Below are 24,226 nucleotides of genomic sequence, written 5' to 3' on the forward strand. Positions count from 1 at the left end.
AAGCAGAATTTTTTAACACTGGTATGATGCCAGTAAGGGTATCGGGGAAAATAAATTTGAAGAACAGTATATGTAAAATAGATTTCTGTATTGAAGGACTACTTATTCTATAAAGAGCTGAGGGCCATAGAGAACATCATTTTCCACTTGTTCAATGATAAAACCCTTTTATTTAATTTTTAATCTTCATGAATTGTATCTCTTAGAATAGCATACACCTTTGGAGAGTCTGTACTCTGTGGAATACAGACTATACCTATGCTGAAGTATCATATGTTCAGAAATTTCCAAAAACCTCAGCAGCAATGTCACTTGTTGAAAAGCCAGATGCAGTCATTCAGTTATTCTCCAGGTATTTAATCAACAGATAATGTATGCAGGTAGACACCAATCTCAATACACCAAGCCCTTTTTCTGATTGGGAAAGGGGGAAATATTGTAACATACAAATAACCAAAAGTTGTACATTCTAAAGAGTGGAGTAAAAATACAAAAATATTTTATTTCCTATAAATTTCTCAGCTTCTTATACAAGCCCCAACCTAGTTATTTTGTTTGTTGGTCTGATAGAGGAAAATATGGATTTGTTTTTCTGGTTGCTGCCAAGGTGAACAGTCTGTTCTAGCTATTTCTTTTGCTGTCTTAAGCCTAAGTGTCCCCATGTTTAGATAGTTGGTAGAGCCAAAAGACAAAGGAATCTGGATATCTGAACCTATGTGCAGTTTCCCTCAAAAAATCATCTGCACCTATGGAAACCTTAAGTCTTAAATTTATTCAATCAGCAACTGATTTTATACCTCTGTAATATTTATATTCGATACATTTTCCCCCATGTGAAACTTTGACAGTAGTCTTTATAAGCACACGATCTTCAGCAAACCACGTAAGTCCAGAGATAGAAAATATATAAAGGAGTCTAACAAACAGAACATTTTGCAGAGTTTAATGGGTTAGAAGAATGGTGGAATAAATAAAATGAGTTATCTGGTGAAAGGTCAGCTATTAAATTAGACTTGGTCATGAAAAAAAGGAATAAAAGTTTTTCCATTTTGATTCTTGCATAGTAAATAGTAACTTAATGTCATGAAGCTTCTACCTCATTTGGTCTCATGCTCCAGAAGTCTATGTAAAGGCACATAGAATACATTTGCTCCTGTTCACACATGAACCACCTAAGGAGCATGCACATGTTAACTGCAGCCCCTGTCTCATCATAGCGGTTCCCGTCTCTTTTACAGGTTCAGGAAATTCTTATGTAAACTTTTAACATCACCTCATCTGTCTTCATCTTTGTGTCACCACTTGTGATCCTAGCATAAAATACAGCCTACTGGGTGCTAAAATCAAATAAACCCAAGTGTGAGTTCTTGCTCCACTACTTATTTGAGTAGGAGACTAAGCACACTGGTCAGTTGTACTGCCTCAGGCCCTCATTAGTAAAGTATGAAGATTGAACATTACTGCTTTCCAAGAACTGGTAGGGGTGAATATTTCTCAATACACTGTAAGTATTCCCAGCCCCGGTCTGCAGCCTTGTTCTGACCTTGGTTTATTACATCCGTGTCCAAAGTGACACCTCCTTGCTCTTTCTGTCTTTGTAGGAATCTTGTATGTGTGTGGTATGTAGTGGATGAGTGCAGGGAGGAGGGTGCATGTATCTTTTTGTTTGCAAAGCAAAATAATCCAGTGTATTCCTCTATTGCCCTCTGCCTTACTCTATTGAGATAAGGTCTCTCACTGAACCCTGGCTGGCTGACTAACCAGTTAGCTCTTAGGATCTACCTGTGTCCCTCTCCCTAAATAAAAGGTTACAACTCCTGATCCTCCTGTCTCCAACTCTTCAGTGCTAGGATAACGGGTGTGTGCCACTACACTCATCTAAAAATTACTTTAATATCATCCTGATATGTTGTATTTATTTCGTTCAGATATTTTCTTGTTTCTGATGTGGTATTATTGGTCTGTGAATTGTTGAGAGGTTATTTTATTATTGTTCATTACTTGATTATTTCTACTTTTGTGCATAATTGCCAAATATTCTCTGTATGATTTTAATAAGTTTTATTCAGCTATGTTTTACTCTTATAAATATTTTATGTCTGCCTTAAAGAATGCATATTCTATAGTTTCTCTGTGTGTGTGTATATATATACATCTATATGTATATATATACTATAGGTGACATTTCTTGAATATGTTCACATCTTTACATTTTTGTTGTAGAGAGAGCTGTACTAATATTTCACAGCATAAGTGTAACTTCATCTTCTGTTGTTATTTTCACATTAGATTTTTTAGATTTCTTTAAGTTGAAAATAATTGTGTTTGTGATAATGTGTTGATAAGTGTATATACTGTGAAATGATCAAATCAGGGCCAGTTAGCCTACCTATCATTTAAATACTTGCTGAGAACATTTAAAATCTACTCTTAGATTTTGAATATCTATGTTATATTTTTACAATGATTTTTACTTGTGCTGTGTAATCTGTGACTAAATTTCGTATTCTTGTCTAACTGAAACTTTGTACAGTTCCTATACTCCCAGCCTCCAGTAATCACCTTTTTATTCTTTGCTTCTGTGAGTTTTAACATTTTGTTGCCACATAGAATTTAGATACTTGACAATCATACAATATTTGTCCTTTCTGTTTCTGGTTTGTTTTTCCTTGCACATTTTGATACTGTGCTGTGTGTGATTTTTCTTTATCCCAGTAATGTCATTTTTCTGAATTACTTAACCCATCAGCAGTAATTCATGGTATAATTGGTCTGTGCAATTTCTTTATCTGCATTCTTTAGATAGGGGAACTCAGACTTGATCATTTTTTCCTTTAAAGTAGGTGTAAAATACATTGAATGTGCACAAGAAGGAAACTTATTTCAAATCTTAGGTTTACTTAATGGTCATGAAAAGCAAATTGAAGAGAAATTATATAGCAGAATAGTAAATGATCTTATCTCTCACTTAAAATATTGACTGCTTTGGAACATAGTGAATTATTTCTTCCATAGCATTGCTTATGAGATAATGTGTTTTATTTCTTGGTATAAAATACACTGTGCAGTTTGCATCCTTGATAACAGTAGTCAGATATTAAAGATCAAGTAGTTGAGTCATTTCTTATTTTTATTTTTTAATTATATTTTGTTTATTTGTGTGTGCACATAGACATGCCATGACAAGCATGTGAAGATGAGAGAACAACTTACAGAAATGAGTTCTCTCTACTCTGTGAGACCAGGGAGCCATCTCAGGCTCTCATGCTTGAAGAGACAAGCACCTTTACCCACTGAGCCGTCTTGCTGGCCGATGTCATTCTTCTTTTGTCTCTGCACTTAACACAGGCATTCATTGAATTATTTTGAAAACCAAAAAAATTTTTTCAGGAGCCAACTACATTATAATGTTAAGAACAAAGGTTATGAAAATTTTTAAATGTGTATACAGTCATTTTGTGAACTTAACTCTTACTGCCTGTAGGTGTTCTTCTATAATCTCAGCCATTACTATTAATTCTATTCAGGCATGTTTTCAGTATGTGTCTGTGTGTGTGTGTGTGTGTGTGTGTCTGTGTCTGTGTCTGTGTCTGTGTGTTGTATGTGCTTTCTATTCTTGACATTGGAAACTGTTTGGTTTTTGTTGTTAAACTTTTTATTTTATTTGTTTGAGTGTTTGCCATATAGTGTAGTGTTCGTGTAGGCTAGAAAACTTCAAATCTCCAGGGACTGGAGTTACCAGTTGTAAACTCCCGTGTGGTGGGAATCAAACTCAAGCCCACTAGAAGTCCTTTTAACCACTGTACTGTCTTTCTAGCCTGAAGCTGATACTTTTATTTTGGTGAACAAAGGGGTTGAATATCTCCCAAAGTATAGTTAATAATGGTGATCTCTTTGGAAAACTGTTCAGTGGGCTTGCCGCTGTTAAAATTGTCTTAACAGTTTTAGAACATGTGCTTGGTTCTTACTACTTCGAAAAAATTTACTACGAATGAAAGGCTTTGGTTTAGAAGGATTTCTATTCTTGGGTTCTGAACAGTGTACATAAAGCTGTGCTGTAAAGTTCCATTATGTCAAGAACTCTCTAATAGGTAAAGCCTGGCATTCAGAATAACTCAAGTTCCTTTTTCCTTCAGCTTCCAGCTGATCTTACCAAGATGCACCTCACAGACAACCCTCATCCACAGGTGACTCATGTGTCTTCTAGTCAGTCTGGCTGTAGCATTGCCAGTGACTCTGGGAGCAGCAGTTTATCCGATATCTACCAGGTAATATCTTAGGCTGGGTACTGTGCATACGGACTTTTTTTTATTCTGCAAGATACTCTCTGCTTATCCTCTAGATCAGTGGTTTTTAACCTGTGGATTGTGGCCCTTTTGGTGGTTCAGATGACCCTTTTACCAAGTCACCATCAGAAAACACAGATACTTACGTTACAGTTCATAACAGTAGCAAAATTACAGTTATGAAGTAGCAATGAAAAAATTTATGGTTGAGAGTCACCACAACATGAGTAACTTATATTAAAGGGTCGCAGCATTAGGAAGGTTGAGATCCACTGCTCTAGATGATCATGTATTTTTTTAGTTCAAGTGTGATAATTAAGTTAAAGGTTTTCAGCAAAGTATGCTTTATATGCTGTCTCATATTCATCAGCCTGATAACGAAGCAATCCGTCAATCTGTCTTTTGAGAGGATTAGTATAATCCAACAGTATATGACTGGGATTTCCTTGTCTTTTCTTTTATCCAGTTGAATCCATATAATATAGAATGCATATGATATAGACAGGAGAAGGTTGTGTGTTTTTGTGAAACAGAATATTACCCTGTAATCCAGACTGACCTGAACATTTCAGTCTTCTTGCTTCATCCTCCTGAAAGTTGAGATTACAAGCATCGTGCCTAGGATTAAAGAAGACTTTTGAAACAACAGCTTATTCTTGTAAAAAGGACTGATTTTTATTATAATCGTAGAAGTAAAATTTTTGAAGAAAAGTAAAGGTTGATTTTGCATTGTCAAACTTCTATCCTGTGTAACATGAATGAAATAGAAAGTTAAATAAGGAATGTAATTATGGACTTCTCCATTTTTAATCTGAATAGGAAAAAAAAATCCAAACTAAATGAGATTTTGTTTTTCAGTGACCCTTGTAATAAAAAGAGGGTTCTGGAAAGGATTACAGACTGAGAATCCTTGAACAATCCTAATGGGTTGTTTGGGCCAATGCTGATTTGTTAAGTCCTCATGGTGATCTCTTATGCTGTCTTTAGTGTCAGATGTCTAGGGCAGTTTTCTGGGTGAAAGGCCTTACAACCTGAAACCCAGTGATATTAAATAACTAGAGATTTGATATTGATAGTTGGTTTAGTCAAGAATTCAGATACAAAAAAAAAAAAGAATTCAGATACATTTTGTGTTTCTCAGTTATTGCTGGTCATACTTCAGTGCCCCGGTAGCCATATATATTTGCTACCATGTAGTAAAAAACAAAATTATAATCATTTTTTTCTGAAGAAAATATTCTCATTTAGTTTCCACTGAGTTTCCCAGATTCAGATATTTTAAAGAAATAGTTTCTATCTATGAAGGGGAATTTGTAGGCAGATGCAAAATTGAAAAAAAAAAAGCTTAGGCCAACATACAACTTTCTTGACAACAGGATACTATGACCATCTCTGACTTACTATTTGCCTTTTTATAGTATATATAAAACAGGAATTTACTCTTTCTATTCTATAAAAATACTATAAGGAATCTAACAAAGAAAATCTAAATAATACAGTAACTCTTAAGCTACTTACTCCTTTAGCAATTGTTAGAGTTAGTGCATTTTACTTCTTGAAAGGAAGTACATTGTAGAACTGTAAGTGAGTTCAAGGCCTGGTCTGCAGAGCTTGTTCCAGGATAGCTAGGGCTGTTACACAGAGAAATCATGTCTCAAACCCCAACCCCACCCCCAAAAAGAAGAACTGAAGGTGTTGCTGTATCTAAAAATCAAGTTAGAGCTGTGGTTTTACTGTTTCTGTGTTGTTTCATAGAGGAATCCTGAGGAAAATTGACTTTAAAACCATCAAATGGAGTGTTGGTGACTGTAGGTGTCTCTCAAAATAATCAGGAATTTATGCCTTGCTAAGACAAATAGTAAGCAAGTTGTGACACTTTCAAACTATAGGTACCTGATCCTGCTGGGGTATTCCACTTCTAAGATAGAAATGATTGCCCTTTTGAGGCAAGAAGCAAAGCCCTAAATAGTTGTAACAGAAAGAATGAAAGGGTAGTGAACGTATTTTTATTCAAGTCAGTGCTTTGCTGTGTACTGGAGGTTGGACTGTATGTGCAGCTGGTATTTCTCCAAAAATGCTGGAAGGGGGTCTAAGATACTGCTCTGATAGTAGCTTCTTCAGGTTTCCCACCTACTAGTGTTAGATGGGAGTCTTGTATTGCAAGTTGATGTCACTCTATTTGACTACCCTGCAGTCTTCCATGCATCTTTCTCCATTAATAACAGTCTGCAGTTTGTATGACCTTTTTACTATTTTTTTTACAATTAGAGTATCAGTAAATGTCTTACCATTTATCTAGCATGATAAATATGAAGAACATACTTCATAATCCAGAAATGCGAACATTAATTTTTTTCTTCCTTAGTTACTGAGTTCAGTTCTGCTTCCTGTATCATTATTCATGTGTGCATGGTTTGTGGCCATTAATGCATTGTTTACATATAACAAAGTTTACCGTCTTTAATATGGGAAATTGGCATAGGGTCTGAAAGCATTTTAGGCTTGTTTGTAGTTAGTTCCTCTCCTTATCCCTGTGAAAACCAGTCTGTTCTACCCTTATTGTTTTGCATTTCCAAAATTTTGTATTAAATAGAATCTATACAAATAAAAATGGGAGTGTGCTTTATAAATTACCCAGTAAGACAAAGGTTGAGTTTTAGTGAATTTAGAGAGTGAACAAGTGAAAACATAATGAAAATTCTGGAAACAAAACAGGACTCAAAAATCTAAAGAAGAAAATTGTGATAATATTAAACCCAGAATGCTATAGTGTAAGAAGAATCTTTTAAAAGTGGCCAGTTAGGTAGAAATTCTCAGCTAACTTTTAAGGCAATTGTCCAGAAATAGAAATATCTTATCTTGACTAAAGCAACTTACAGGAAAGGGTATCGCTCAGAAGTCCAGGAAAGCAGCTAGTCAAATTTTATCTATAGCCAGGAGCAAAGAGCAATGAATTAATGGGTGCATGCTTTCTCAGCTTCCTTTCTCTATTCTTACACAGTCATATCTCCCTGGTGATCTTCTCACCTCAGCAGATTTAAGGTAGTCCTCCATAGATATCTCCACAGGCCAGTCTGATCTAGACAGTCCCTCCTTGAGACTCCTTTCCCAGATAAGTCTAGATTATATCAAGTTGACAACTAAACTGTCCATCACACACCATAAAACAAAGCAAAACAAGACAACAAAGATAAAACTGGAAGAGAATTCTTATATTTTTTTGTTTTGAAAAAACTTAAATGATAATTTTAAGATATATGGTAAATGATTATATGTAGACAGAAGTTTCTGTCCTGCCCAGTCCTATAGCCATTTAATCCCAAAGAAACACACAGAAGCTTATATTAATTATGAACTGTTTGGCCTATTAGCTCAGGATTATTACTAACTAGCTCTTATAACTTAAATTAACCCATAATTCTTGTCTGTGTTTAGCCACATTGCTTGGTACCTTTTCTCAGTTAGGCATTTTCATCTTGCTTCCTCTGCACCTGGCTGGTGACTGACAGTCTACCTTTCCTCTTCCCAGAATTCTCTTAGTCTAGTCACCCCTCCTATACTTCCTGCCTGGCTACTCGCCAATCAGTGTTTTATTAAACTAATACAAGTGACAAATCTTTACAGTGTACAAGAACATTCTCCCACAGCAATTAAAGGAATATATAGTAAAGGAAAAAAGAAACTAGAACAGAATTAAAATAGAATGATAAAGTAGACCTCAAAAAAATGTAAAATTTCTAGACCTGCAATTTTAATAAGAAACTATGTATATATAGGATAAGAAATACATCAGATGTTTGCATGTCTGTCTCTAATATAGCGTAGGGAACAAAACAGGTTAAGAAAGGTTAAATGTTAGTACTAGACTCAAGACTACCTTTAGAGGAATACTTGTTAAATCTATGAATATACCTTTTAGCTGAATGTTCCCTCAGAAAGGTTAAATGAAACCTGGACTTGATAACACTGAAAGGAAAATTACTGAAAGTATGAAGTTCTGGCTTAATACTTAAACCTCAATTTGAAAGTGTGGTTTTCATAAGTTTGTATAACATTTTCATTAAAATCTATGGCACCTCTTGCTGTAGCTTCATGGTTATCAAGCTGCAAACAGGAAAAGGATATTCTCTGGTGGTTTATTTCGTAACTGCTACCTCATCACAAAATCAACTTGTACTCACCAAATGATAAATACAAATAATACATGTGACAAGGAAGGAAAATCAAAAGTTTTATGCTTGTCCTGCTAGGTTCCTACTATGTCTTCCCCTATGCTTAATCCATTTAAAGGATCTGCAGATTTGCTAACTGTTGTACAAAGATGTTTCCACATCCCTCTACCGTCTCTTGATATTATCATTCTAGTTTCCATAATTCTGTTTATTTTTGTAACCCATTGCCAGTCTTTTGTTTGAACTTTCTTTACTGTTTTTATCATGTCATCCCCCACCCACGCCCCCACCCCGTCTTACCCTGTACTGGTTTAGAACTCATGAATTCTGTGTTAGGGCTGTGGGCCTGAGCTACCATATCCAGTTAGATTTTTTCATCTGTTCTTTTTATAGTTTATGCTTCCTTATTAAGAGTCCTCATTTTTGCTTTACACGTGCATGGCAGTCACAGAATAGGATTTCTTCTCTTGGAGAAGTATCGTCTACTCCAGCTAGTGTAATGAAATGCAGTGCACCGGGTAAGTCACAAACAGTAGAAATTCACTTCTCGTGGCTTTGGAAGCTGAAATTCCAGATTAAGGTGCTGACAGATTTGGTATCCTGCAAAAGACCTCTTTCTGATCTGTAGATGACACCACCTAGCTATTTCTTCTTGTGGAGGAAAAGTTGTATGAACTCCTTCTGGCCTTTTGTTAGGTGCTACCCATTCATGATGATTCTAATAACTATGAATTTATGGCTGCCCAACCCCACTTCCCAATACCATCATCTTGAAGTTAAGATTCTTTTCTAGTGACAAGTTTTAGGTGAGATTGCGGCCATCCTGGTTTATAAAGTCACTTCCAGGACAGACAGGTCATACAGAGAAAACCTGTCTCAAAAAAAAAAAAAAAAAAGGAAAAGGAAAAAAATTTTTTTGGGGTGTTTGAGAGATGGCTCCATAGTATAGTTAAGAGTGCTTGTGCTTATAGGTTTGGCTCCCAGCTCCAGCTCCCATATAGCAGTTCACAACCATCAAGGAATCCAGTGCATTCTTCTGGCCTCTGTGGACACCAGACATGCATGCAGTTCACTTAAAATACATGCAGCCAAAACACTCATGCACATATAATTAAAATAAGGGAATAAAAACACATTTAGGATCTAGGAGTATGCCTTGGCTAGAGAAGCCTTAGGTGGCCCTGTATTTCACACTTAGTACTGTGAAAAAGGGAGAGAGATCTGGGGATGTAGCTCAGTCAGAGTGCTTACCTAACATGTTGGGTTCAATCTCAGAACTTCATAATAGCACATGTCTATAATCCCAGGTGGCAACCAGAAGATCAGAGGTTTAAGGGCATTCTTGGCAACAAGTTTGAGTTCAAGGCCCATCTGGGAACATGAAACCCTGTCTCAAAAAAAAAAAGGGAGGGGAGGGTAATTGGGCCCAGACTGTAGCAGCAGGCTGTTAAAGCCAGCTTTTCTAGTCCTAAAGGGTCTCAAGTTGAGTATTTAATCTGGATTGTTAACCACTTAAAAGTATGTAGGAATCCAAAGACAGTATAAATTGTGCATAAAACAAGACTGAATTGTTACCAGAGCCCTAACTTGAATTAACAAAGGCCAGAATAATAATGTGCTGACACACAGACAAAGTGGAAACATTTCTGACAGCAGGGAAGCTAAACTTGAAGACAGGCTTGGTTCCCTTTCCTGTCTACCCTGATCATCTTTCTCTGTCATACTGTTGGTGGTGCTCTTTCTCTCGCTGTCATGCTACATTTCTGTTGCTTCTTTGCTCTTTCTGGTTCTGCTTCTGCTTCTCTTACTCAGAATTCTCCTTCCCATTTTCGTGACTCTTCTTTTCCAATTCACTTTTAACTTTGTTCATATTTTTTAAACTTTGGTACTTCCATTGACGGTCACAATTCATCTTAAACTTAAACTGTCCCACAACCCCTCCTCCTACCTCTCACTGACTTTTTCCCGCAATTTGTTTCTTTTCCTCTTTGGGGGGAAAAATCTGTGTGGGGACATACACACATACACACGTCCTGAGCCTGAGCCTTGTTATTGCTGGCCATGTGTACAAGGTTGTGAGATTGTCTACTGCGGCACAAGGAACCCTGCCAGTGGCGGCCCCTCATAGTAGAGTGACTTCCACTCCTCCTTATAGCTCTTCAGCTATGGTGGGACCTCAGGAGCATTTATCTCCCTGTTGGATTTTTTTTCCCCTTATACTGACTTTTAATTTCATTTCAACGTACTTTTCTGTGTAAGCATACCATGTTGTATTGGATATTTTAACTGTCTTGATCTTGTATAGGTGAGGTGAGTTCATGAGTGCAGTGTGTTATATACAGAGTAAGTATATCAGAGCATTCCTCCCATTCTCTGGCTGTGCATTCCTTCAGTCCCTTCTTCTGTTGTCAAGTTCCTGGAATCTTTGGGCTCAGAGAGGAGGTTAATACAGAGAATAAATGACTACTAAAGAGGACAGAAAGAATGTAAAATCTTAGATGAACCTGTCATAATCTTCACTAGTACTCATTTGTGAATGCTTATACTTATTATTATAGAATTCTTGTGCTCAACTCATTGTTTTCTGTAACTGCTTTAATAATCAAAAGTATTACCTAATCAGTTTTTACTTTTGAAAAGGCATCTTCATTTTCTATAAATGAAAGTTTTTAAAATCTGGTAGTTCCTAAGGTATAGAACATTGTTGTTTCCAAAGTTGTGCTTGTTAGGTTGATTTTACAAATAACTGAATAATTTTGTTCTTTACAAATTTTTTAAGACCAGGTAATGTATTAAAAGTGGTGGCATTTATTTGTTTTTTTATGGCAATGTTAGTACTTTTTAGTACTACTGTGCCTCTTTTCAGACTCCTGCTCTTAATCTCCCTGATTGCCTGGCCTACTAGACTTTGTGAAAAGAATAACATTTTTCACATGAAGCAGCATGTGTTAATAGGTTTATCTCTCTCGTACCTACTATTTTAGAAAGCTTTGCTTTAAGAAAAACAGTTGCTTATTGGAAAACAGCTACTAATATATTTAATAATGTTTGTGTCTTATACTTAACTGGATCTGACTTATTATGTAGATAACACAGAAGAAAGATAGGCCTGCATTTTAGGTAGAGCAATGTTTTGTAAATAAGTATCTTTTCCATTGTTACCTAGTTCCTTAATTTCGCATTTAAGACCATTTTGGTCAATTCACGGTGTGATGTATAATATTTTTAGCATGAAATTATTCACTGAAATTTCTTTCTATAGGCTACAGAAAGTGAAGTAGGAGATGTAGACTTAACACGTCTTCCAGAAGGACCAGTTGATTCTGAGGATGAAGAAGATGAGGAAGAGGAAATTGATGGAACAGATCCACTGCAGGGTCGAGATCTTGTTCGAGAGTGTCTTGAAAAGGAACCTGCAGACAAAACTGATGATGATGTTGGTAAGAAATATATCTGTGTTCAAGGCCAGCCAGGATTACACGGAAAACCCTGAGTGTTTAAAAAAAAAGAAAACATAAAAATAAACAAACTGAATTTTACAGACGATTGTGAGCCACTGTTTGCGTTCTGGGAATCAAACACAGGTTCCCTGGAAGGACAGCAGTGTTCCTGCCTCTCCAGCCACTATTTGGTTTGGTTGTTAAGTTTTTATGAATGGTTGTGATGTATCTTGTTTTTCTTACTTTAGCAGTATAAATTCCTAAGTTGATTAACAAATAGAATATTGATTTGTAGAATTTGTTGTATGTTAAAGTATTAGCCTTGATCTTTATACTAGAATTTGTTTTCTTATAGAACAGTTACTTGAGTTCATGCACCAGCTTCCTGCCTTTGCAAACATGACCATGTCTGTGAGGAGAGAGCTCTGCTCTGTCATGATTTTTGAAGTAGTAGAGCAGGCTGGAGCTGTAATTCTTGAAGATGGGCAAGAGGTAGGTCAACAAATAAGTCATTAATATTTTGAAGCTTGTATAAATCTAAGAGTTTGAGTGTAAAGTATTTTGAGTATTTGAGGTAGGTTTTTGTTGTTTAAGTTTAGTTGTTGTCATTGTTTGGTTTTATCTTTTTGGGTTCTTTGTTTTGTTTTTTGTTTTTGTGTTTGTGGCAAGGTTTCTCTGTGTAGTCCTAGCTGTCCTGAAACTCATTCTGTAGACCAGGCTGGCCTTGAATTCACAGAAATCTGCCTGCCTCTACCTCCTGAGTGCTGAGATTAAAGGCATGTGTCACCACCACCACTTGTTGGTAGTTAATTTTTGAAGAGATAAGTTGTTTTATGTTGTTATTGTGGTTCTTTTTGTGTGTGGGTTGTTGTTTTGGGTTTTTGTTTTATTTATTTATTTATTTATTTTGTGCGTGTGGTGTTTTGGGTGTTTTGTTTTGTTTGCTTTACATTTTTTTAAACTGTTGGTTCCTCAGCATTGGACTTCATACAAAATAGGTATTCAGTCAAAGATTGAACCAATTTTCTAAATAATAAAATTAGATGGTAAAACTCTTTAAAGAATTCTTCATTGTTGTTGATTTATATGTGTATTGTTATTGTTGTTGATTTATATATGTGTATGTGTGATATTGTTGGTGAAAATGTTGGTCAAGTGTTTTTTTGTTTTTTTGTTTTTTTTTTTTTTTTTGGTTTTTCGAGACAGGGTTTCTCTGTGGTTTTGGAACCTGTCCTGGTACTAGCTCTTGTAGACCAGGCTGGTCTCGAACTCACAGAGATCCGCCTGCCTCTGTCTCCCAAGTGCTGGGATTAAAGGCGTGCGCCACCACCGCCCGGCTTGATGTTGATTTCTTTATCCTAGGGATGTGACCAGGATGTGGTACAGTGGTTCTCTGTCTTCTTAATGCTGCCACCTTTAATATATTTGTAGTGACCCCAAACCTAAAATTATTTTCCTTACTACTTCATACGTGCAATTTTTCTACTGTTATGAATCGTAATGTATATAGCTGTGTTTTCTGATGGCCTCAGGCAACCTCTAGTGAAAGGGTTGCAAACCCACAGGTTAAGAATCCCTGCTGTAGTTTGACTGGAAAAACACTATTGTCAGATTGGTGCTGAGAAGTGAATTACCAATGTTTACTATCAGTAAATTATTTTAACATTTCTGAAAATGTATTTAGAAATTCTTGATGTGGGCCCTACCGTATTCACAGTCTCTAACCTGTTCTACTTAACTGGAGTCTCTCCTTAGAACATAGTAAAAATCTCAAGTTATATAAAAAGATACTCCTTACATATTTGTAGTAGAAAGAACTGAGTATGCCAAAATACAGTTTAAGAACAAATAAAAGCTAACCAAATGAATACATAACCATAGGATAAAAGATTAGAGCATTCTCAGGCATTCTTCGTGGTGCTGAGGATTCAACCCAACGTGCTAGACAAGTAATGTTCCACTGACCTCACACTTTTTTTTTTAAGTTGCTCACAATTCTTCTCCAGCTTTATTTATATATTTTGTTCCTACATCTAATATGTAGGATATACATCCTCAGGAAGTTGGAGGAGACAGATGAGTATAGTTTGTTTTTGTTTTTAAAGATAAGATAGGCACTGGAGAGATAACCTAGCACTGAGGACCGGAAAATCCCTTGGGCTCATTGGCCAACCAGCCAAACCTGCTTGAGAAGCTCCAGGTGAAAGAGACCCTTTCTAAAAGAATTAGGTGTAGATGGTGTCTGGAGAAAGACAGCCGGGTTGTCTTCTGGCCTCCAAATGAGTCTGTTCATATATGCTAACACATATGTGTACCTGCACCCACACATACACAAGCAAAAATAAACCAGGATGGACAACACGTGAGGGTGACCTGATCTCCACATGCATAGACATGTCAACTTACATTTATATTTCAACAGCTTAAAATTACTTATATATGCACAAATGGTAAAAGCTGTGTCGACAATAGAATTTTAAACAGTTTTTCTTTTCTATATGCTTTTATATTCTTCAACTCTACAGTTCCACCAGCAAAAATGTATTAGCTGGTTGGGCAAGGTGCACCCTTAGTTCCTGTACAAGAGAGGCAGACTAAAAGATCTTTGTGTGTTCAAAGATAACCTGATCTACATAACAAGTTCCAGGACAGCCAGGGCTACATAGAGACTTTGTTTCCAAAAAAAAAAAAAAAAAAAAAAAACCAGCAACAACAACGGTGCAGCTTCCTATAGACAAATCACGGGTTGTTCTTGACTAATTATTGAATAATAAAGCTGGGTGTCCTTTTTTTTTCTTTTTAAATGATGTATGTATTCTGCTATATTGTTGTTTAAAGTTATAACTATTTTTTAAGGTTCTAACACCTTTATTTTCCTTTGTAGCTTGACTCATGGTATGTCATTTTAAATGGCACTGTAGAAATTAGTCATCCAGATGGGAGAATAGAAAATCTCTTCATGGGGAACAGTTTTGGAATTGTTCCCACTCTAGATAAGCAGCACATGCATGGAGTTGTCAGGACCAAAGTCGATGATTGTCAGGTAAGCTGACCTCTGCTCAGTGTTTTCTCATTCTTTGCCTGAAAATGTCTAAGCTACTTTTCTTTTTCTTCCTGGAAATAAAACAGCTTTAGTTGGGAATTAGGATATTCAGTAGTCTATAAGTTGACAATAGAAAGTAAATTTTATATTTGTCTCAAATTTTGTTGAATTGAGCAAACTACAAATTTTTAAGAGAATGTTCTAAATAAATGTTTGTTTGTTTGTTTGTTTGAGCATGCAGTCTTATTATCCAGTTTAGACTCTTTTCTGTTTTCAAAGAAGGAAGGAAATAGGAACTTGTGAGTTGTTTGTTTCTGACTTATTCCTGCTTCATGTTTTCTTTGCATAATGTCTTAAGAGAAGTGGATGTTCACTTCTCCTTTTACAGCAGAATTTAGACGATTCCACTTTGGTCTGGTGTGTGTGTGAATTGTTTGCCTTGGTTTTTGTTTAGGGTTAAACAAACTGAGTGAGAAAAGAACTGATGCCGTTTGATTTCTTCCCTTTGTGCTCTGCCTTGGTGCATAGTGATGTGTTCATGTGCTGTAGGTTCATTAACTGTCCACATGTTGTTCTTGGACAGTTTGTCTGTATAGCCCAGCAGGATTATTGGAGAATTTTAAACCATGTGGAGAAAAATACCCATAAAGTCGAGGAAGAGGGAGAAATTGTCATGGTACATGAGCACCGAGAACTAGACCGGAGTGGAACCAGGAAAGGACACATTGTAATCAAGGTGGGTATGCTTGCTTGCTTGCTTGCTTGCTTGCTTGCTTGCTTGCTTGCTTGCTTGCTTGCTTGCTTGCTTGGTTTTTCTCTGTGTAGTTTCTCTCTAGCTGTGATGGTCCTGGAGCTTACTCAGAGACCAGGCTGGCCTTGAACTCACAGATCCACCTGTTTCTGTTTCCCAAGTGCTGTGATTAAAGGCTTTCACCACCACTGCCAGGCTTGTTTTTAACTTCTTATTATAGAAGCTTCATTCAAGTCTTTCATCTTGCTTTAAAAATAAAAAGGCTTTAAACCACTTTTTTTAGTAATGTAAAATTCATCATTAACATGTTAACGTCTAATGCAGTGAGTGTGTTCTCTCTTCTGTCCCTTTTCCAGCTGGTTATTTATTACACATTTGAATGATGAAGGATACTTACTTACTGACATTTAATATCCAAATTGTTACAATATTACTTTAGATTATACTGGCCAAATTTTCTTAAATGTATAAGCCCTTGATGTTGGTTGTTGGTTTACAAAAAGAAAGCAAGCAAAATTAGAGATAGACAGGAACAGGAAATTTAAAAACTAGCCACAAAGACGCATAGAATCCACAGTGAAGACGCAGAGCTATTGGTAGCATTGAAATCAGCTGTGGCTTCTCTGAACCTTACTTTAAATTAAAAATGGAAGAGACAAAGGAAGTATAAAATTAGGATTGAGTGAAGTAAATTTGAAGCTTTAGCGTAATTGCAGTCAAAACAGCAATCTCTATAGCCCTTCTCTGTGTCTTACTCTCCTACATTTTTTTGTCCTTCTTGTCTGTTTGAAAATCTCTAGATATAAAGTAGAGCAAATATAGTTGAAAATAATGCATGTTTCTCTTTCTAAGCTAGTCTTGTTTACAAAATAAGTATGTTGTTATTAGTTGGCAAATAGACAATTTAGCATATGGTCTGATGTCATATCAGTTTTTTCTTGGGAATTCTTGGAGCTGTTTCTGAGGATAAATTTTGTGTATAGTAAAGGTGAATAGTGTGTGTTGGGTTTGGTTGCACACCTGTAGTCATCCCAACACTGAAAATGTAGAGGCAAGAGCATCAGGGGTCTTTCAAAAAATAAAAGAAGAAAGGAAAACATATAAGTAAAACGCATAAGCTAATGCACATTATTTATCATTTTGTCTTTGGAAAAGACCCCTATTTTTTGTTTCTGGTTTTTTGGTTTTGGTTGTTTGTTTGATTTTTTGTTTTTGTTTGTTTGTTTGTTTTGAGATAGTTTCTCTCTGTGGCCTTGGCTGTCCTGGAACTCTCTCTGTAGACTAGGCTGGCCTCAAACTCAGAGATCTGCCTGTCTCGTGAACTTTTTTTTGCTCCTGCTCTGGAATCACCAGTTTCTCCAGAAAGTTCTTGATCTTTCCAGTGGAGGATAGCATGTATAAGCCAGTATCTGGGAATTCAAAATATATTATATATTTACAGCCTCTCAAGAGTCAGAACTGGAAAAAGAGATATTTATGTTAATTATCAATGTACATATATGACTTTGTATTATACAAACATGAGTTTATATGATACAGTTCTAATACTGTCTTACAGATTCTTTTAGTGTTTTACTTCCATATATATTAATATCTTCTCCTAATTATTTGCCTTTTTTAAAATTTTATTCATTTTGCATACCAACCACAGTTTCCCATTCCTTCCCTTTGCCCACGTCCCCCTCTTCCCTCCCACTATTCGCTGTTTTTAACCAGTCTCTACCATGCCAGTATAACTGTTGCCAAACATGTCTTTTGCCTTTCAATGAAGAGGAGAGTATCCAGAGTGGGATCCTCTTCTCCACGTATCCAACTTACATACTTCTGCATGGTAATGAGCTCTTTTCAAAAGTTTAAATATATAGCCGAAATTTTGTACGGACTCTTGTCTACTGATTTACACAAATACTATGATGTTCTTCATTTAAGGTTGGCCACTTAGCTTGTAAATCCTAGAACCACATAAATTAATTTCCTAGACTATGATTGACCTAAATAATAAAACCATTTTTATAATGTTTTATAATGGGTTTTTAGACTTAATATTTTTGAGGATAAGAAAAGAAGAATAATCTATAACCTTTGTGCCATAAGTAGGTTATATTAAAGTCTTTCTTATTCCTGAGTGCCTTCAATAGAAGTGATTTATATACCTTGTTATCACTGGGTGCCCTTGGGGGAAAAAAATCTAAGGTGACAGCATTGTCAGTATTAATGTGTGTTTACTGTATAGATGTTGTGATCAGTTAATTATTTGTATGGCCACAGCAAATTGAAGTTTAAACTTCAGGGCCACCGTTAGATTTTTTTAAATTTTATTTTATGTATGTGCACCATGTGTAGGCCATAAAAGGTCAGTGGATCCCCTGGAACTGGAGTTAGAGATGTTTGTGAGTACTAGGAACCAAACCCAAGCAAGACCTCTGCAAGAGCAGCAGAGCACTTCATCCCTTGTCCCCCACAGTTGCTTTTTATATCCAACTTAATATTTGTTTTCTTTTTAAATATGTTGTTTACTCACTTTTGAAAAGGTAGTAAAGCAGGGTTGCAAAGGTGGCAAGGTTGATAAAGTACAAACCTAATAACTTAAGTTTGATCCCCAGAACCCACATTTATAAAACCAAGCATAGGAGGTTGGAGAGATGGCTCAGTTGGTAAAGTGTTTGCTGTATAAGCACATGGATCTTATTTCAGAATTCTTAAAAAAAAAAACCTGGTGTGATTTTGAGCACCTGTAATTCTTGCATTGCGGAGGCAGAGACAAAGGTTCCTCTAGTTTTCTAGCCAGCCAATCCAGTCACTTGGTAAACTCCAAGTTTAGTGAAAGACTATATATTTTTAAATAAATAAATAAATAATAACAACAATAATAATACTGTTTAAGTAAGATGTCATCCTCTAACCTATAACTCACACATGCACACCTCACCCTACTCACCTCCCGAAAAGCCAGACATGATGGCATATGCTTATAAGGCTTACTGGTTAACTAGCCTTGCCTACTTGGCACATCCAAGGCTGATGAGACTCTGTCTCAAAAAAATAAAGGACAGTGCTTAAGAAACAATACTCAGGGTTGTCCTCTAGCCTCCACATGACACATACACCACCAAAAAAAAATAATTTTTTTTAAAAAGTCTTAATAAATTTTAACATTGGTTCAGAAACTCTAGGAAAAAAAAATATATATATATACACACACGCGCGCACACACACACATAGATATCATATATATATATAAATTTTGAGGTAGATACGCCTTTAAAATGCTGAATGTACAAACAGTAAGGGATTTAGTCATTTCACACACAGTAAGCAGGAAGACTGGAAAAGTAAATACCTGTATATTATTCCTGTAGCCTGGGACAGAAGAGAATTTGAGGTGGATTAAATGTGGAAGAAAGATTACTTGCTCTCTTTGTTCTTTTTTTTTTTTTTTTAAGTTATTGTTGCTGTTTGTTTTTTTCAAAACAGGATTTCTTTGTGTACCCCTAGCTGTCCTGGAACTTTCTCTGTAGACCAGACAGGTCTCAAACTCAGGATTAATCTGCCTCTGCCTCCTGTGTTTTGGGATTAAAGCTGTGCACTACCACTGCCTGGCTAACTTACTTCTTTCTGTTTCCTTTACCTTGAACCGTCATCACATGCCCTATTGTAGCAGAAGTGATAGTAACAGCCCATACAAGGGAGAAGTCAGTGAATTTCCTAGGCCCTGCAAATGCCAGTGGAAACAAGCATAGCTGCGCAAATACTGCTAGGGGCTTATCCTCCTACCATTTCTTAGCCCTAAGCTTTGGCTGCTTCTGAATTATGATCTGAAGACTGCATTTTCTCCGGCGGTAGGCTTTAAAAGACAATTAGGGAGATAATTGAGTTTTGTTTTGTCTTAATCTTTTATTTCATTGGATCTTTAGGCAACACCTGAACGTCTGATCATGCATTTGATAGAAGAACATTCTATTGTGGACCCAACATATATAGAAGATTTCCTGTTAACTTTTAGGACATTTCTTGAAAGTCCTTTGGATGTTGGGATCAAGCTTTTGGAATGGTTTAAGATTGACAGCTTAAGGGATAAGGTTGGTTTATAAATATAAAAGGCATGGACTTAACTTTAGCCTTTATATTTTATTAACAGACACTTTTGCACCGTATATATCACATGGGGTATTGTTGTTTTTTAATGAAAAAAAAAGTTTACCTGAGTAACTTTGTGAGTCAGTGTAAACATGTCTAGTCATTTCCTCAATGCCTTGAAAAGTGCATACAAACTAGAAATCAGAGACTGACATGAGACTGTGATGGAGCTAGCTATAAACTCAGGAACCATAGTAGTATTTAGGAATTTACCAAAATATTATGCAGTTTGTGCAGATAGTTAAAGCATGAAGCTGGTTAGTGGATTTTAAGGAATAACAACCTGGTGACCTGAGTTGAAACCCCAGAAGACACATATAGGACCAGCTCCACAAAGTTGTCTTCTCACCTTAGTACACACCATGGCACATGTGTCCCACATGTATATCATGAGCATACACACTAAGTAATAAATGAAAATATTTCTTAAGAACTAAAATTACAATGACTTCGGGTTTCGCTGTAGTTCTGCAGCTATGACACCCAAAGCACAAACAAGAAAAGAAAAAGATAAACAGAACTTCCAATATTAAGACCTTTTTTCTGTATCAAAAACTACTATCAAGAAGTGCAAGAATAGGGGCTTGTGAGATGGCCCAGTAACTAAAATACTTTGTTGGGTAAGGTTCGGGATGGGAGTTTGGACCCCATGTAAATGTAAATGCCAGGTGGGCATGGCAGCCAGCCTACAATTCCAGCCTCAGAAGATGAAAATAGGGCTCCCCAGTGTAAGCTATTTTGCAAGAAAAGCTATATCAGCAAGCTCTGGGTTTGATTAAAAGTTCCTGACTCAGTGAATAAGGTAGAAGACTGATGGAGGATAGTTACCAACATCAACTTCAGATCTGCACATGAATGCCCCACACAAATATGAAAATGGAAAAAACAGAAAAAATGCATAAAACAGAACATACAGGTTTGCAAATCAGATTCAGTCAGGCTCTACTAACCAGAATACATGAAGAAGTTTTAGAACTGAAGGGCAGAAAGACAAGCAGCATGATTAAAAAACGAACAAATGACTGGAATAAACATTTGTTTGAAGAAGATTTATGCATAGCCAAGAAGCATATGTTCATCATGATTGCACATATGGAAGTCCACTCAAAACCAAATGAAGTATACCACTTTTCTCTCACATGTCTTAATTTTTTACTTAACCTGTTGGACAAAATAAACTAACTTACCACTTTGAAAGTTTGACAACATTTAATGAAGTATTTTAGATTTGTTTTTCTTAGAAATGTTAGTCAAGTACATTCTTAAGTGTAGAAACACTTTCAATGATGTGTTCTAATTGAAATGCCTGCCTTCACTTAACAACAGACAGAGGATTGTGTTTAAGACACATGTAAAATGCATATCCCAGTTTGTGACTTCTTTCTGAACCAAGGGAAGCATACATTGAAATTAAACTGTGCCTCTGTTAGAACACGTTTTTTTTTGTGTGTGTGTAAAATGAAGCTCAAGAGTGACTGGCCAGACAGAACGAATGCTTCACATAACCAAGTGCTTTCTCCTTTCCACAGGTGACCCGGATTGTACTCTTATGGGTAAATAATCATTTTAATGATTTTGAAGGTGATCCTGCTATGACTCGATTTCTAGAAGAATTTGAAAAAAATCTGGAAGATACAGTAAGAATTTGTTTTTATAATTCAGGGGTCTCTCTATTCCCTCAGCAAGAACAGCAACTCAGAACAACTTCTGTCTTCTCCCAGATCTGTTTTTGCATGAGAATTCCTCACTAAAATAAAAATCGGTGTATCTTCTATGTTCATCTCTGTTTTGGAGCTATCCTCTAGTTAGAACTGTGCACTTGAACAGATTGTATCAGCTTTATACCTTAGATCTTAATAAAAAAAATTTAGTCTCCAGTTATGAGAGATTATGTCAGGACTACAATGAGGTAGTCAATATAACAACCTGAAAAGAAACTGTCACAGAGAAAATTCTCAGGAGCATAGTTCCCAGAGTAAATTGAGTTGGACACGGAAGGAAGAAAGTGGCGGCTCTGGTCCCTTTCTTACCCCTCAGTTCCTGTAGACTTTCCTGCAGCATATCTACCCCGTACAAAATGAGTAAACAAGATCAGAGATTGGGGAATTTGACTAATAGACCGTTGAGGCACACCAACATCATATAGCTCTTGCAGTACCAGTGTGTAGTTATTTAAGAGACACTGGAAGGAAAGATTGAGTTACAGGATTTCCCACCCCCAACAAATAATCAAATATTTATTGAAATCTTCCACTCAACGTTATTATTATGTACAAGGATAGAATTTGATTCCTGCCCTGGAAGAAAAAAGATCTTTGGCTTATTAGAGCCATATCATGTTCACAAACATGTTACATTACCTGTTTGAGAATAATTGAATATTCAAATAGGAATAGAACTTCAAATTAGACTATTACTGACTATATTAGACTAATTATAAAAGAGTTAAATATTTTCTGAATGTGTCTGAGTATTAGACAATATTCAGAAAGGAAATCACTCTGTTTCAGCTAGGAGATATGCAAGATAGTGTGGTAAGAACTTTGAACATTAAGGAATAACCTTTCATTATCTAAAAGTCTTTTAAAACCCTGTTAAGGAATTTTGTTGAGTGCTCTGGAGTGGAAAGACCCTTTCCGGTTTTGTTCACATGTTCTGTAGTTTGTGTGTTTTGGTTCTAATCATAACCAATGTAGAATTTTTTAAAGCCTGTAAGAATAGGTACATAAATGTTCATTGTAATCTTTTCTACTTCACAGAAAATGAATGGTCATCTCAGGTTATTGAATATTGCCTGTGCTGCAAAGGCTAAGTGGAGGCAAGTTGTGCTACAGAAGGCGTCCCGTGAGTCACCGCTGCACTTTAGCCTTAATGGAGGCAATGAGAAGGGATTTGGTGTTTTTGTTGAATGCGTAGACCCTGGTAGCAAAGCTGCTGATGCAGGACTGAAACGGGGTGATCAGGTAAGTAAATAATCCCACACTTAAAGAAAAACTTTTATAAGCAGTACATCTGTTACTTTTGTTTCTTATCTTTGGGAGAAGGTGATAGTTAAGAGAGAAAGATAATGTGTATGTACCAGAGGACAGACGTATTGAGTGTTGTTCCTCAAGCACTGCTTACCCTTTTCTCCCCAAACGTACATCTCCGCAGCCCTAGTGTTAACATTTAAATAAGGTTTATTTTTAAAATACTTAACATATATTCATTACTTTTGATGGAAAATTTTGTAATAGAGGGTTGAAAATCATGTGTTCTACAGGGCACAAACGGTATAGCCTACTTTGAATAGCCCTTCTTATTTTCTAAGGACTGTGAAATTTTTCCTTGACAACTTCAGAATATTCCAGAAAGATGTTCATTAATTAGCACCTTACAAGTTTGATAGAATAGATGCTTCGTAGTACTTTCAAATGTAAGTGGCTGAAGATTAAATCATGTCACTAAATTAACTAATATTCATATGCTACCACAGCTACATTTATAAGCAGAGAACTATATGAGGGACCAGGAGAAACTGAGACATGGGAGAAATTGAGTAGGGATTTATTCTTTTGGGGATTTGTTTGTTTGATTTTTTGTTTGTTTGTTTGTTGTTGTTATTCTTTTTGGTTTTTAGACAAGGTCTCACTTGTATAGCCGTGGCTGGCCTTGAACTCATAGAAATCCTTTGCCTCCCAGTGCTGGGATTAAAGGCGTGTTGGTTTATGCTTTTAGTCATTAAGTAGCTATTGTGTGTCCTAATTCAAAGTGTGATATAATGTATCTTCTGCATAAAATGTAATTTCCAGGATTGTCTCAGTCTTAATGATATCCTCAACAGAACAGTTGGGAATCTGTTGCCATTTTTTGTTGTTTTTATTTTCTAATACTGGAGATCAGACCAAGGTTTGCAACTGTGAGGCAAGCAGTCAGCATCAACTTCCATCCTTGCCCCAGAAATGTGTATTTTTACAAAAGCTTTATAGATGACTCTCATGTGCACCAAAGAACTGTTTTCTTGCTGACCTTAAATTCACATACAATATGATCATCATTTGGCAATGTCTAAAAATAGACATGTGCACACATGTTTGTTGTTGTTTCAAGCCCCTAAAAGTATTTTTGGGTATTAAAAACTTAAGAATTATTGCTGGCACATAGAAGCCACTAAACAGCCTGCAATGCTCAGGTTATCAGAAACCGAGGGAAATGGTGAGGTATAAAGTAGGGGGCAGGCATGGTGATGCACACCTTTAATCCCAGCACTCAGGAGCCAAAGACAGGTAGGTGTATCTCTGAGTTCCAGGCCAGCCAGGGATAGCTACAGTGAGACCCTGTCTCAAAAAGAAGGAAAAAAACGTAGCAATCCTTTGATGTTCCTTAAGGGAGTTTTTTTTTTTTTTAATTGGCCTGTT

General features: G+C 36.3%; 1 protein-coding gene across 11 annotated transcripts in view; it reads left to right on the top strand.

Annotated features, from left to right (window-relative positions):
- Positions 1–24,226, top strand: part of Rapgef6 (Rap guanine nucleotide exchange factor 6) — a 173,516-nt gene that overhangs the window by 86,173 nt on the left and 63,117 nt on the right. For all 11 annotated transcript variants that reach the window (XM_057773683.1, XM_057773689.1, XM_057773685.1 and 8 more), the window contains 8 exons: positions 4,137–4,268; positions 11,721–11,898; positions 12,254–12,390; positions 14,783–14,941; positions 15,525–15,677; positions 19,607–19,771; positions 21,359–21,466; positions 22,589–22,792. In XM_057773683.1, the coding sequence (XP_057629666.1) occupies positions 4,137–4,268; positions 11,721–11,898; positions 12,254–12,390; positions 14,783–14,941; positions 15,525–15,677; positions 19,607–19,771; positions 21,359–21,466; positions 22,589–22,792 (1,236 nt within the window). The remainder of the gene's footprint in view (positions 1–4,136; positions 4,269–11,720; positions 11,899–12,253; positions 12,391–14,782; positions 14,942–15,524; positions 15,678–19,606; positions 19,772–21,358; positions 21,467–22,588; positions 22,793–24,226) is intronic.

This window comes from Chionomys nivalis, chromosome 7, assembly GCF_950005125.1.
Source record: "Chionomys nivalis chromosome 7, mChiNiv1.1, whole genome shotgun sequence".
In the NCBI taxonomy this organism is placed as follows: domain Eukaryota; kingdom Metazoa; phylum Chordata; class Mammalia; order Rodentia; family Cricetidae; genus Chionomys; species Chionomys nivalis.